The sequence below is a fragment of the Mchenga conophoros genome, linkage group LG20 (genome assembly GCF_057382185.1).
Source record: "Mchenga conophoros isolate Kocher_MC1m ecotype Shallow Benthic linkage group LG20, M_conophoros_male_GT1.1, whole genome shotgun sequence".
Lineage (NCBI taxonomy): Eukaryota > Metazoa > Chordata > Actinopteri > Cichliformes > Cichlidae > Mchenga > Mchenga conophoros.
The window spans coordinates 827,574-843,701 of NC_140545.1; the positions used below are offsets into that span (position 1 = coordinate 827,574).

The following is a 16,128-nucleotide window of genomic DNA, read 5'->3' on the forward strand; positions in this document are numbered from 1 at the left end:
CGGATCGCCAAAGCGTGTTTCTGGAGTATTATGTTTTTGTTGCTGCAAGCGCCTTTTATGCAATTTTTGCAAAGCTTTATGGGGAAGGAAACCGTGACCGAGGACAAGCTGATGACATAAGATGTAAGTACAACTCCTCTGGTTTCATATGCAAAACAAATTATTGCGCTAGCTTACACGGTTCAGGTTCTACAGGGATTTAAAAATAGTCACACAAAACGGAGCGTGCTGCTCTGACCGGCTTTAAAGGGTTAACAATGTGTTGAATAATGACTTTAAAAAATAATATAAAACAGTGTGCAAATACTGATAACAGTGCAAATGTTTGCAATATAAGAAATCAATGAAAAATGTAAACATCTATGTTTAGTGAACTTTGCAGTGTTGCTCTGTGGTGCAGCTACGACACCGTAGCAAAGTTTACACACTGTGTCTACTTGATCCACGTCTGACTGAACCCATAATGTTTCCACACCACTGAAGTTTTTTTTACCTCTTTTTAACCAACAGCCGTCACTCTCCTCTCCAAATAACTTCTGCTGAGCTTTCCGAGCTTCCCTCGGGTCCTCTTCATTGTTGTGACCTATGTTCGAAATGCAGAGAGGTGCGCTCGATTTGCCACACGGAGCAGGGCGAGAGTAAAGCATGAGGGAGGGGCTAATAATCGGCTCAGTCATTTTTGATCGTTGAAAGCCCAGATCGTAATCGTGATTAAAATTTGATTAAAATTCGATTAATTGAGCAGCCCTACATCATATAGGTGTGGTAGTATAAGGTATCTTGATAACTGTATATCAGAAAATGCAAAATGCTCAATTTACTGTTTTTATGAGCCAGTATCAACGTCTGAAGCTAAAAAGCATTAAAGCTAAAACAAAAGGATGCTCATCTCATCACTACCAAGTAATTATCAGCATAAAGCACCACTGTGACCCCACACGATGTTATTGCATATTAAGCTGCATAGCAAACAAAAAAGACAAACCCAGTACTCCATAAATATCAAATGCACATGACCACAAAAACATGCAGAACTATATACAATACTTTCAACCCAATATTGAAGAAGACAGTTTTGTTTGCTTGCCCTTGTTTTATGAATAAATTATTAGTTAAAACCATGTTAAACGGAGCGGTTTCTCTTATTTGTTTTGTCTTCTATATGTCAGTGCATGTGTGCGCTTGGGTGTGAGCATTGTTTTAAAGCACGGTCAGAGTGTTAAATGGTGTAATTTTCCTTTACAGATCAAAGGAAGGAAATTTCAGTTTGTGGAAAAAACAAGAACATAAAAAAAGAAATGACAGGGGCAGAGCTGGACAACAGTCAGTGGTTACATCTAGCAACTGATCCTCCTTAATAACCAATGACAGCAGAACACCGCAGGATATTCACTGTAATACCTTTAAAACCTGACAGAGTAAACACATACTCGCTGCTGCTGCCACTAACACACATAACACGGCTGCCAAGCGATTTATAAGTAGTTTTCCAGCAAATACTCCCAAGTCGACTTAGTATCATATTTCCTCTTTAAAACTCAAGTTTCTGCTGTTGCTCCTCCCACTTTAAGAAACTTCTGAGATGTGCTCGATGCTTGAACCAACTCGCCCCGCCACATATTCAGCTATTCTGCCTCTCTCTCTCTCTCGCACACACACACACACACACACACACACACACACGCACGCACACGCACGCACGCACGCACGCACGCACGCACGCGCACACACACACACACACAAAGTACAAAGCTGCACTCTAAAAATTAAAGCTGCTCAAATGGATTTGAGGCAGAACCATGAGAGCAGAAGCTTGGTTTGGGGGGGTGTATACAGAAATGATTAGCTGAATGCATTTGCCCAAGTCTGCAGAAGTGAGGATGGAACTCCCAGGGAGTCATTTAGAAAGTGTTGAATGTTTGAGTGGGAATGTGACAGAGATATAACACCATAAATAATTCATGATTTATGTTTCAGACTCAAAAGGTGTTTCCCACAGAGTATACCCAGGTATAAAAACATGACTATTATTGCTTGCTTTACATATCTATTTGACAAACTAGATGTGTTTCCTCCCCCATGCAATTAAATGTTGAGTTATTATACATCTATAGGTGCAGCTGCATCACCTTTACTGGCTCCAGATTTGTTCAACTACAAATAAGGATTTGCAGTTGGATTTGCAGAGTTTCCCCTTACCCCTCGCCCTATTCAGGGGTATTATCAGAATGTTGAAAGCATCACAGGGTCTACCTGAGACAGCAGGGGAATGCCCTAGTCATACTACACACGAAAATTACAGCTGATATGGGCACTTTGCAAGCCCCCATTAGAGCCGCAATTATCCTCCTGGGAGTGAAGGAAAATTCCACCTGTTGATGTGGTCGGGTGGAAGAGGTGTTACCTTTGCTTGGTCCTTTCACGTCCCAGCATGCCTTGGAAAAGCATGAGGCAAATTGTGTACAATAACTCCCTTCAGTGCAGTGGTTGTTGGTCTCCACAGGGGCTGCTGTTTGTCACAGATTCTGTTCGTAATTTCTATGGATAGTTTTTCTAAGTGCAGCCGAGGGCAGAGCATGGAGGGGGGAGGATTTGATGGTCTTTGAATTTTGTCTCTGTTTTTTCGCAGACAATGTGATTCTGTTGGTTTCATCAAGCCATGACCTCCAGCTTATACTGGGGCTGTTTGCAGCCAAGTGTGAAGTGGTTTGGATTCGAATTAGCAAAACTGAGGCCAGGCATTAAAAGGGTGCAGTGCCCACTCCTACTCTGGTTTCAGAACGAGCTGTTTCCCCAGGTGGAAGCGGTTATGTATCTCAGTTACTGCTCACAAATGAAGGAAGAGTGAAGCAGAAGATTGAGAGGCTTGACAGGGACGTGGATGCTACACTAGTCTGTTGTGGTGAATAGAGCTGTTCATGAAAGTGAATCAAGATTGATCAAGATTAATCTCTATTCCTACCATCCCTCGTTGTCACAAGATCTTGGTAGTGACCGCAAGAATAAAGATTATGGAAGGGAGTGGCAGAAATGGGGATCCCCTAAAGGGTATGTGCGCTTTGGTCATTTAGGAGGGGCTCACAGTAAAACTGCTACTCCTTAACTTTAAAAGGAGCCAGTTGAAGTGGTTTGGGCATCTGACCAGAATGCCTTTTAGGTGAAGTGATCTGGGTATGTACTGGAGGGCCCAGAAGACTCAGGACCCCCTTCAAAAGATGCTAAATAAGATGTTGAATAATAATGTGGATTATAGTTGGGATAAAGGCTGTAAGTTGTATTAAAACAATGCATAGATTTTAATTTTACAAAATATGTAAATAAATTGTAACTCTACAAAAATAGTAATCATATTTTGGTCTTTAGATGACATTAACTACACAATTCACAAAGCTGTGAGTAGAAATAAGGTTTGCTACTATTATTAGTATTAGTACCAAAAGTATTATTATTTCTCTATAATAACAGCAGACAAAAATTGCAAACCTAAAAAACAAATGTAAACACTTATTTATAAAACATGATGCAAATTGATACTTTTTCTTTTTCATCATTGATGACAGAATTATTTAGCTGGTTGAATTGTCAGTAGTGTCCAAGAATACACACCTGTAGGTTTGGATCCTCTTCATGTTGAAGGTGAGCTTCCTCTGCTGCCTCTACCAGCCTCTACAGGAGTAGAGAAGATAAGAGAAATAGAAAAGCTTGAGTAAAGAAGTGAATTGATTAGTGGGTCAAAAATAATAGGCGGAGAAAAAAGCTTTACGACCAGCTTTAAAAGCACCCTTAGCACTTAGGCTACACTAAAACCCCTCAGGAAACGCACAAATACACACACACAGATAGAAGACAGACATTTGGCGATCTCGTGAAAAGAGCCTATTTTCCTTAATGGTTCAGCGTTAGAAGTAATGACCGCCTTAGGTTCTTTGGACACTGTGACAACAAACTCCTTCATCAGTTCATGCTGTTTTACACATGCACTTTTTCGCTCATAAACTCCACAACAACAACAACATGTGATGACACACGAACACACACATACACTCCATTATCGCCCTCTTGCTGTTACCGTCTGCTGTGCGTGCCTCTATGTGGGTGAGGGTATATCTGTGCCTTCTTTCACCCTATCTAATGAGAATAATCATCCTTCAGAAGCAGACAAGCTGATGCTACTGTTTGCAAATGAAAGACAATCATGGAAAATTAACAATTTTAAGAGATGGAGTTTATCATATAAAGCAGAAAAAGTAAGAGGCCCCCTTCTATCCAATTAACAGTTTCAGCACTACTGAATGTAGAGTCACTACAGAAATGTTCATTCTTTCTTTTGTTTTTGTGGTAGCATAAAATTGTTAAATGCATAAAATTGTCATTTTTGCATTATCCAATTTGTCCATTTGTGCTCAGAGCTTACAAAGTCAAAACATTTAACTTAAGACAGTTTATCCACTTTGTCTCATCCTGGACGGTGGTTCTGACACTCACAGTCCTTGGCTTCCTTCTTTCTGATCATACAGTCTCAAGATGGTGGATTTGGGGTAAAACTCTCCATGGATGGTCAGAAGCTTTCTTTTTCTTCTGTCTCCTGCTTTGACCAGCTTATTATAGCAGTGGGTATCTGATTGCCAGCAAGGCGTAGGTGTTGATTGCCTGGATCTTGTTCTTCCCATTCAGCTGACTTCTCAGGAGTTGCCTTATTCTCTGCAGTATTTGGTGGTTGCAGCTTTCCTAGTGGTTCCCATTTGCCTGTGGGATTCCCAGGTACTTGTAGCTGTCCTCGATGTCTGCAACGTTGCCTTCTGGTAGTTCGACCCCCTCAGTTCTGACTACCTTCCCTCTCTTTGTTACCATCCAACTACACTTCTCCGATGTCATTTCTGTTGACACTTAGTGGTGTGGATCAGTGAAGTCTCGTTCGCTCCTGGCATGTAGAGGAGGTGGCTGACAATTGCTCCATTCCGTAGTCGGTATCTGTATCTTGTCAGTGAGTCTTGTCTTCTCACTGAGAGGGTTTAGGCCTATGTAGAACAGCAGTAGGGACAGAGCATCTCCTTGGTAAATCCCGCACTTGATGGTGATTTGTGCTGTTGGCTTGAAGTTGGCCTGTAGTGCTTTTTTCCATATCCCCATCAAATTCCTGATGAACCTGTTGATCTTGTATAGTCCTAGGCTTCCAGGATGCATGTGTCTCAGGCTTTCTTGTAGTCAATCCAAGAAGTTTGGAACCACCAGGACTCTCGGCCAATCTGAGTGATCAGGGTAGAAAGGCCTTAATCAAAAAAGTGACCAATACCCTAAAGGCCACTCTGACAGAGCTCCAGTATTGCTCGTGGAGAAAGGAGAACCTTCCAGAAGGAAAACTATTTCTGCATTACTCCACCAATTTGGCCTGTATCGTAGAGTAGTCAGTAGAAGCCACTCTAGTAAACATCACCTGAAGGACTCTCAGAATATGAAAGACAAAATTCCCTGGTCTGATGACGCATTGGCCAAATGATGAGTTACCCACTCATCATTTGGCCAATGCTGTCCCCACAGTGAAGCATGGTGGTGGCAGCATCATGCACTCTGGAAGTCCGACTACGCAAAGGTTCATTTTCCAACCGGACAATGACTCTAAGCACGCAGTCGTGATAAAAATGGAGTGATTTCAGGACCACTCTGGGCCTAGCTAATCCCCAGACTTGAACCCAATTAAACATCTCTGGAGAGATCTGCCAGTAATGCTGCCCATGCAACGTGATGGAGCAAGAGCCAATTTACAAAGAAAAACGGGAGAAACTGCACAAAAACAGGTGTGCCAAGCTTACAGCCTTATACTCAAAAAGACTTGAGGCTGTGCTGCCAAAGGTGCTTCAAATCATTGCTAAGCAAAGGCTGTGAATACTAATGCACATGTCTTTAAAAAAAAATAAATTTTGAAGACTTTTAAGCCTTTTTTTCTCTTTCTCATTATGGGATGTTGTGTGTGGAAATGTGAATTGAAAAACGGACTCTCCCCTTTGACCCTTTGTCCAAAGGCCAAGCAAATATTTTAACCCCACACCTTGTTAAGTGAAGTAGGCGTGTTGTGTTATTTTAATGTCTTTCAGAACACCAAACATTAACTAAAAAAATTCCAAGTCTTGCATTAAATTCACTTAACAGATAGTTTATAGATATAATGGTTTAAACCATAAGAAAACCTTAGTCAGCTGCTTTTTCTCCCCTTCGGTTGCCTGAATGGATCCATAAAACTGTCTCTGAATTGTCTTTAGCTGGGTCCACAAAATGTGAGTTGATGATTATATTTTTTGAGAATTAGCCATGCCTTAAAGCAGTTCAAAGTCCAAGGTGTTTGCCCTGCAGAGCCCAAATTCATAATTTTACTCAAAGGTTACTCATGTTTATCTTTGCTTTTGTTACAGTTTAACAGACAGAATAACGAGCATTTATGTAACTGCTGGTTATCAGATCATTAGCATGATAAATGCATGGCAAGAACTCCAAGTAATATTATACTCTGTCAGCACTCACTTGAATCACTCGGGTAAAACTAATATAATGTAATCACGTATAATTAAAGTTGCTGACCTGTCCAACTCTTACACCAGGGGCTTAGGTCCAGTAATGCCAGTGAACAACTCTTTTAACGTGTCCACATTTAGATAGCTCCAGTCATCGGTGTTAAAAATGGAAATTAACTGTTGAGAGGTCTTAACAGTTATTCTCACTAAGTAGTCTAACGATGGCTGAGAACTGAAGACAAAACTTTAAGGGCCTCTGGTGTTAGTCATGATGATTTAAGACATAACTGCGCCCTTACAGCCTTGATCCCTTACCAAGGAAGATTCTTAAGAAACTAAAAAAGTACCAATTGATAGCATATACTAGCTTTTTAAACAGGTGTAGTAGATCTGCTGATGTGTACAAAGTACTGGAGGAACAGTTTAAGAGAGAAAAAGATTCTCATGCATGTGCGCATTTTTTAAAAATGAGCACAATTTGGAGTAACCTTGTTTTTGGGGTGTTTTTTGTTCATTAAAATAAATATTGTGTTGTGAGGAGCTTTTAGAAGAATTCTCTCAGTATAAAGAAGCAGGACTAGAAACTGGCTTTTCAGGCCGAGAGCAGCAGGACTGACTCTCAGGAATCTCTATTCAACACACAAACACAGACACACACAGCAATGCTTCCTCGTACGTCTTTCTACTGATGCACATTGTAAGTTCTTATCGCAAGTAATTTCTCTCTTTCACAGCTGGTCCTGATGTCTATGAGTTTTAGTAATAGACTTCCATTTCACATTTCCATTCAAATGGCTTTACCAGTAAAACTCCTGCAATCAGCCAGCTTATTTCAGCCAGGCCATGTGCTGCTGCGCTTGTGTGTTGCGCTGCTGCGCTTGTGTGTGCAGGCAGACTGTTTTTGGAAGTGAACGCTGTAATCTAGAGTCCAACCAATCATTTTCTTCACCATAGCAACACACCTGGCCATTGCGTACTGTTGCATATCATTCTATGCTTCATTCTAGTTGGCTATTGATTATGTATACATGTGTTCAACCTTCTTTATGATCTCTGAGAGGCTGAGAGAGAGAAGCAAGGCAGAAAGGACCTGGATGTCTTCTTTCTGTGTGTGTGTGTGTGTGTGTGTGTGTGTGTGTGTGTGTGTGCAGGTACATTTGCTGAGAACTCGAGGAACAAACAAAGATAAGGACGGTGAAATAAAGGGAGGATGAAAGAGGAATGATAGAATAGCATTCTCTGAAGGTCTGATCACTTAGCCTCACACTCCCAACAAAATGTCAGCTGCTGCTTGCAAAAGCCATTGTCGATACAAACATACTTGTCAGCATTTGTGAGTGGGTAATGGTCTGTTTTTGTGCGTGCGTGTGAGTGTTAATCGTTTTCTCAGCTCACACCTTGAAGTATTAGCTCCTTGACCTATTCTGCTTCTTTTGCAAATGTCAGTCCTTAAACATGTGCAAGTATGCATGTACTATATGCGTCATGAGTCCATGAACTGTATGCATGTGTGTCCATGTATAGAGTTATAAGGTAACCTGAACTCCAATCAGAATTGAGCCTATTAATCTGGTTCAGACAAAAATTATTGGATTTAAGTGTTACAAAGCATTACATTTTCTCAAGGAATACATTAAGGAATATATGGCTTGTTGTAATTTCCGCTCTACTGCACTCTACCGAACATTTGAACACTTATTTTCTACCTCTGGTAATCAGTTCTGACATATTATTAATGCAGTTTAACTTACCAAGCAATAAGATGGGACTAAAAGCTCTAGGGGAAAAATAACTTGCATAGTAGCAGGGAGTCTCTCAATTGGAAAAACACATTAGAGATAAGTAGATACTCCTTACTCCTGTGAATTTCAATTCCCCCATATCACCAGGATGAACACTCCAGGTGGCGTGTTTATCTTTGTGTGCATGTTGCGTTGCTGTGGGCGTACACAAGGTAGCATGCTGTCTGATTGCGTGCGTTCGTGTGTGTCTCGCAAAAATTCAAATGAGCCTGCCATGTCTTTTTGTCAATAGATGGTCCTGCCAAAATGTATGATGCAGTTTAAAAAGAGAGGAAATTACTTTTCTTTTCAAACCATTCTGTCGAGGCTTTGCTTGGTATGAGATGACAGTAATAATTAAACTGACGCAGCAACAGCCCTTTTGCCTCTTTGAAAACACACGCCCTTATACGAGCACATTCGCTTTCACCGCTGCCAGAGTAAAAAGCTACATGTACAGTGCTAACAGGACCTGCTATGGTAACGGGACAGGACAAGAAAAAATTCCCCCCAAAAACGATGGCATTTCTATTAAGAAAGATATCTGTTTTATTAAATGTAATTTGACAGTGTGCTTAGATTTACATGTTACATTTTAATTAAGATCTATTTAGATCGAGTGTCTTTAAGCTTGAGCGAAACCTTGCTTGTCTAATGGTTCCCAGATCTCTAACGTAAATAAGTGATGTCTTCCCACTGAATTAAACAAAAATTTCATCACTTTCCATCCCACCCACCTCCATCCGCCCCCTCTTTTTTCCTGACATTTGGACTCATCTACCCCCTTTCATTATCTGACATCGTGTGATTATGATTTGCCTAACAAAGGATTCAGTTTGTTTACACTTTCAAAAGTTCAGAAACGATCCCCCTCATTTAACTGTCAGCGTGATTGGCTTATTGTTGTTCTTGCGCCGTGCTTGCTGTATTCCGAGTTTCCTGACGGATGAAGCCGCTGACCTTAGCAAATGCCTATCCATTATGAAGGCAACACTAAAGCTGTGAAAGTTAGCTGTCATATATAGCTGAGCTATGCTAAGAGCCACAGTCAGAGAAGCAGAGGAAGGATGGATGGGGTGGTCACATACATTATTGACTGGTAACGGAAGTCTCTGACTTTTTTAAAGCAGTACATTAAGCCTTGCCTCAGGATGTTCCCTCCACCAAAAAAGGGAGGGCAGTGGCCTGAATCTGAATGCTCTCCAGAGGTAACAAAGAACAAGACCACATCAACTACAGCTCTAAATAGACTCACATAAAAAGCATTCCCTAAGGTCCTGTGTGCTGTTGCTTCAACACACATTTGTACTTCGGAGTACAACTTAACTTCCCATTTGTCCTGTAACCATCTTTGGAAGTTAGAAGTTATTGCAGAGATCTGTCCATAGAGTAGCAGAGTTGCTACCCAATAAAAGTTAAATATCAGGATCAGAACCTAAAATTATATCTATTTATCAGCCCTGTTTGAATTACATATTTTTCTCTAATATAATGGCATGAATAGATAAAATTATAAATATGTCCACGTGATATAAACAAATAAAGTACGCTAAGCTAGTGCAGTTAAAAAACGTGCACATACATAGCTCTGTCTTGGATATAAAAGGAAATGCTAACTAAGCCTTGGCCTGCGAGTCCTTCGTGTCTTGTTTCTGCCATAGTCCTGAGCTCAGGTGAGAAAGCTTGGCTTGGGACGACCCGTCAATAGCACTAGGGACAGCAATTTTGTCAAACCAGCCAGGGAAGACTTGCAGAATCAACAAAATGGAAAAAGTGCCCTGTGACACTTCTTCTCCGTTTTTATAAGGCAAGCGACTGGAGCATGATGGAGAGACAGAAGGGAAACAAAATAAAAGGAAAAGTGAAAAATAGAGGGAATGACAGAGATGAAGGGACACGGCGTGTTTTGAAACATCAAGTCCCAATAATCAATAGCTCAGCAGTTCTGCTGACTGAAAGGGAATCTAAAGTGCAGCCCTGTTACCCGATCCCTGCACCACCTCACCCTGGTCTTTGTTTCGTGTTTCAGTTTCTTGCTTAGGCCAAACTTTTGACTCATCTTTTCTTCTTGGCATTCCCCTTAGCCATGCACGCTCATTTCATTGTTCAAGACATGAAATCCATTAATGATAATTTTTTTGGTGACAGGGAGGAGAAGGACATCCACTGGCCTGCCATGCCTCGTCATTAACAGTGATCACTCTCAACAGAAATGCATGATTGAAAATAATCTTAGACTGAAGATCAACAGTGAATGAAACAACGTAACAATGGCAAAAGTGCAGATAACTGTAGTGATCATTTAAGCTACATATATAATTAAAAACAGTAAAAACAAAAAAAGGTAGAACTTTCAACTGTTTTTAACTCAGGTCAATTAAACTCAGTATTATTTATAAAGTACCAATTCACAACAACAGTCACCTCAGGGCACTTTCTATTGCAACGTACAGATCCTACAGTAAGAAGGAAACAGGAAGAAGGCTTCAGCAGCATGCTCATTAGGAGTTTGATGCTAACAAGAATTTGTTTTGACACGTCATATTTAGATTGCATTGCAAGACTTTTTCTTCTAACGGCAATCAACATTTGGTGTAATTTCACAATCATTTGTGACGTAGCATTCAGCTGATCATCACTTAAATATTTAAACTTATTTAGTTTTAGTTTTGTCAGTAATTTTCAATATTTTATTGCTTAGACCAGGTCATCACCCAGAGCACACTTTTCAACACGTTTACAACAATACACGAAAATGAGTATGTAAGGGCAAATTTTGGATTTTATAAATAAATCAATCCAAAAAAAATACCCGAAATTGGTGCATCATCAAAATCTACAGCTGCACTTTGAGTACATATGATGATTAGGGCTGCCACAAACGATTATTTTGATAGTCGACTAGTCACCGATTATTTTTGCGATTAGTCGACCAATCAGATCATCATCCATTGGACGTAAAACGTACAGCTTATTGCACCAGCAGCATCTGCTCTTATATTTATTAAATTTTAATGAAATGTGCAGATTGTCTCGGTGAAGTTTAATAAACTCCTTGCTATCTAAAATATAACAGGACACCGGAGTAAATTCTTGAGCATCTCACACTTCTGACAATCAGCTGTCTGCTTGATGTTTATTCAGCTGTGTAAAAACTATAACTTTAATCTCAGCCAAACCGATTTACTCAGGAACAAATAAAATACTAAAGAAAGCCAAACAATAACATTTGTAAGTTATCTAAGTGACTCATATATCATGTTTAACCTGAGTAGCGAAAGACGGCGGTGGGTTTGAAAACGATTTGCCGGGAGTCCGGTGTTCTCACGGCTCTAGTGAGCCCTGCCCCCGGCTAGCTAACGAGCTAGTGGGTAACAGACGTCTCCGAAAACGTCGGAGCGCTTGTGAAAATATGCGGTGTCTTGATAAACTGAGCAGATATTTGAGGTTTACACAGCTACATTCTCGCCTGAAAATATGTTAAACGTTTATTTTGTGACCCAGAAAGAATAATAAGAGTAATATTAAAACTAACTAGCTGCCGCCATTGTTGGAAACTGAGCAGGGCCGCGATGGGCCGCGCTATGAATTCTGGGATAGTTTGGGCCACGAAGTATACACCCGACCCATCCTTCAAATCTGGGGAAATGAAGGACGCATTTGTCGGAGTCTTCGGATTTGGACCGTCTTCGTCGTGTCACTGTAACGTAATCGGCCTACAAATGCGGCACAGGAGTTCAAGTTCAAGTTCAAGGTTCCTTATTTGTCACATGCATAGTTATACAAGTATAACACACAGTGAAATGTAGCCTGACACGCTCCTCGACATGTGCAAAAATTGGGGGGGGGGGGGGGGGGGGGGGGGTGTAGAGGAAGAACATATATATATATATATATATATATATATACATACATATAGTATATACACTGGGTGAATGTGCAGTAGTAGCAGCAAGCAGGTGAATTCTGTACATTAATATGAATAGACATCTGACTATTTTACAGGATAGACAATATAAACATATTTAAAATTAAAGGAATTGAAATGTACATTGTGCCTTGGTTTAGTGTCTGGAAGAGTCCTGTCTCAGTCAATTATAGATGATGTGAGAGGGCGGGTGTGTGTGTTTAGGGCCCGGATGGCTTGGGGATAGAAGCTCCTCTTGAGTCTCTCTGTCCTTGCCCGGATGATGAGGAACCTTCTACCAGATTGCAGAAGTTGGAACAGTTTGTTGCCAGGATGGGACGGGTCCTTCAGTATCTGCGCTGCTCTAGTCCGGCATCTCCTGGTGTAGGTGTCCTGAAGCGGGGGGAGAGCAATCCTGCAGCAGCGTTCTGCTGTACGGATCACTCTCTGGAGAGCTTTTTGGTCCTTCACACAGCTGTTCCCAAACCACGATGTCATGTTCTGTGTGAGGATGCTCTCCACAGCGCCTGTATAGAAAATCCTGAGGATCTTTGGAGAGACCCTGAACTTCCTCAGTTGTCGTAGGTGATACAGGCGCTGCCTAGCCTTTTTGGTCTGGACCTGAATGTGGGCAGTCCATGTCAGGTCTGAGGAGATGTGGACACCAAGATACTTGAAGGACTGCACCCTCTCCACTGGCGCTCCATTGATGATGATGGGCTTGTAGTCTCTGTGCTGACCCCTTCTGAAGTCCACCACCAGCTCCTTGGTCTTGCTGACGTTCAGCTGGAGGTGGTTGTCCTGGCACCACGATGCCAGATTCTTCACTTCATCCATGTAGGCCGCCTCATCGTTGTTGGAGATGGCACCCAACACCACTGTGTCGTCAGCAAACTTCACAATGGTGTTGGAGCCGTGGGTGGCCACACAGTCTGAAGTGTAGAGGGAGTAGAGCAGTGGCGAGAGGACACATCCCTGAGGTGCTCCTGTGTTGATGGTGATGCTGTTGGAGAAGCACCTGCCCACCCTCACCACCTGAGTTCTGCCAGTGAGGAAGTCCAACACCCATGCACACAGACGGCTGTTAAGTCCCAGATCCCTCAGCTTTGTGAACAGTCTGCAGGGCACTATTGTGTTAAACGCTGAACTGTAATCAACAAACAGCATTCGCACATAGTTACCCTGTTTCTTGTCCACGTGGCTGAGAGTGGTGTGTAGGACGTGGGCGATGGCATCCTCTGTGGATCTGTTGGATCTGTAGGCGAACTGCAGCGGATCTGTGGTGTCTGGGATGGAGGAGGAGATGATGTTCTTCAGCAGCCTCTCAAACACCTTCATTACTACCGAGGTCAGTGCAACTGGCCGGTAATCGTTCAGGGATGAGGGTTTGCTGTTCTTGGGCACAGGGATGATGGTGGATCTTTTGAAGCATGTGGGGACCACAGACTTCGCCAGGGACTCGTTGAAGATGTAAGTGAACACACCTGCTAGCTGGTCAGCACAGCAGCGCAGCAGACGGCCGGTGATGCCGTCTGGCCCCGCTGCTTTCCTTGTGTTCACTCTCCTCAGTGCCGCTCGGACGTCATGCTCCGCGATGCTGGTCACCGGTCTCTCGCTGATGACGTCACTGTCCTCGGTAATCAGGCGGTAGATAGCATTAGCCGCCTGGCTAACCTCGAAACGGGCGTAGAACCGATTCAGCTCGTTGGTGAATGCAGAGTCGGCGTTGATCGGCGCAGTGTCCCTGGCTTTGTAGTCCGTAATGGTGCGTAGTCCGTGCCACATACTCCGTGTGTCGCCCTGGTGGAAGCGGGACTCCACACGTTCCCGGTACCTGCGTTTGGCATCTCTCACCGCGCGCCACACGCCGTATGATGCCGCTTTGTAGGCGCTCATATCGCCAGTGGCGAGACCCGCGTTGTAGGAGGCGGTCCTGGCGTTCCTGGAGGATGCGGTTCCTGAATTTGTACACAGCTACGATACCGGACACAGCTTCTTCTTCTTCGGGGTTTAACGGCAGCTGGCATCCTTGTACATGCAGTGCTGCCATCTTCTGTTTCAGTCCGTTATTACTAGAGATGGCACGATACCACTTTTTTATGTCCGATACCGATATCATAGATTTGGATATCTGCCGATACCGATATGAATCCGATATAGTGTTTTTTAATCAACAAAACTGTTTTTTAAATATCTTGCTGCATTTTGTACAAGTTCATACTCAAGTTTAAAACAACAACTACACTAAAGCTATTCTGTTATACCTGTATGCAAAAAAAAAATATTTCATAGTTCAGCAATACTGATCAATCTAATAAACTTAAACCTACACCATCCTCCCTATTCTGGTATTTTAAAGAGTACTTAGCATAAATATTAAGCAACCTAACTAATAGGGTTCCAACTCCCAGCAACAACAAAAATAAATAAATAAAAAATAGGGAACCACCCCTCACGCTCCACCTCATGATGCTTAATCGACGTAATCAACCTTAATTTGATGCAGTGTGAAAAAAAATACACAGAAATCAATTATTTTTCAAGAAATATTAAATAGATTCAACATCTTTCTTCAACAAAATTGCAGACTGCACAGATGGTACCTTCCCAAAGGAAAAAGTACTATAGCTTACTAGGGTATATATATTAGACTTAATAGTTACTATATACAGTAATTGACTTCTATTCATTTTACATCAGATTAAAACTTTGGGTGTCAGATAATTATTTATTAAAAGCTCGACATTTTAAATGAGAATAAGAAAGAAAAGTATGTCTTTGTGCCCCCTTTTCCCTGTTCATGCCCTATCGGCCCCCCTGGCTAAACTTTGCTAGATCCGCCCCTGCACAGTTACCAGCGTCAGCTATGTAGAAAAAGATCCTCGAGTAGAAAGTAATATTAAATAAATTCTAACAACAGCTTATCAAGCTTAAACGTGCTGCTGTTGTTCAGCCGCTGGTTTCCTCTTTCTGGTGCAAAGTGGGCCAAAAACAAAGAAGAGACAGACTCGCGACAGAAAAGCCGATCAGCTGATCATTAAGCAGTTTCATGATTGAAGTAGCAGCCGGAGAGGCAGTCGTTTGTTAAGCTTAACGCAGGAATGCTTTACAAACATTCAGAGATGGACTTACACACTTGCTTTACTTCTCTCGGGGATAACTTTGTCGGAGATGAAATGCCGGGTTGCTAGCGAAGCTCCACATGCTATCCAGACAGGTCCCGCATGCCACAGCCGCTCTATCACGTGATGCATACTGCTCCGACGTTCTGAGGTGAGTTACGGCGTGTTGCAAGTTTTGTGAGGTGCTTTCGTGATATTTAATGGATCGGATTACATTTTTTTATTTTTCTCCGATATCCGATCCAGTAATTTAGGTCAGTATCGGACCGATAACGATACGTAATATCGGATCGGTCCATCTCTAGTTATTACACTCTTAAATCCTACTACTTATTCCTGCGTCTTTTGGGATCTTACAAAGCTTCAAACAATGCGTCCACTATGACATTAGTCGTCGACGTAATCGTGACTAGTCGACTAATCGTGGCAGCCCTAATGATGATAGATATTTCTTTGCCATCAAGAGAGCAGGAAATTATGATTTGCTAAGCAAATAATTAGGCAGACATATGATGAAAGGTTCATCTGTGTGAACCCCAAGTGAAAGTGTTTAAGTGTTAGCATCAGTTATGACCAGTTTTCCATACAGTTAGTATAAAATATACATTAATTGGTTATTAACTGTTAGGTGATGATCGAATGATTTTACTCATCTTAGAATATAACATATATTGTTGTCATTGTCCTTATTTATTTAAATAATCGGTTACATTTCTTTAAAAAAATGTGAGTATTAAGTCTCACCTGTTGGGAAAAACATTTTAAATCAAATTATTTCCCGCAGAGGATGAGAAATGCTAACTTCAACATTA

The 16,128-nt window shown here is 41.8% G+C and overlaps 1 protein-coding gene across 6 annotated transcripts in view; it reads right to left on the reverse strand.

The window, feature by feature from the left end:
* cacna2d3a (calcium channel, voltage-dependent, alpha 2/delta subunit 3a) overlaps window positions 1–16,128 on the reverse strand; it is a 131,966-nt gene that overhangs the window by 78,901 nt on the left and 36,937 nt on the right. For all 6 annotated transcript variants that reach the window (XM_085261158.1, XM_085261157.1, XM_085261161.1 and 3 more), the window contains exon 4: window positions 3,607–3,666. In XM_085261158.1, coding sequence (XP_085117284.1) covers window positions 3,607–3,666 — 60 coding nt within the window. The remainder of the gene's footprint in view (window positions 1–3,606; window positions 3,667–16,128) is intronic.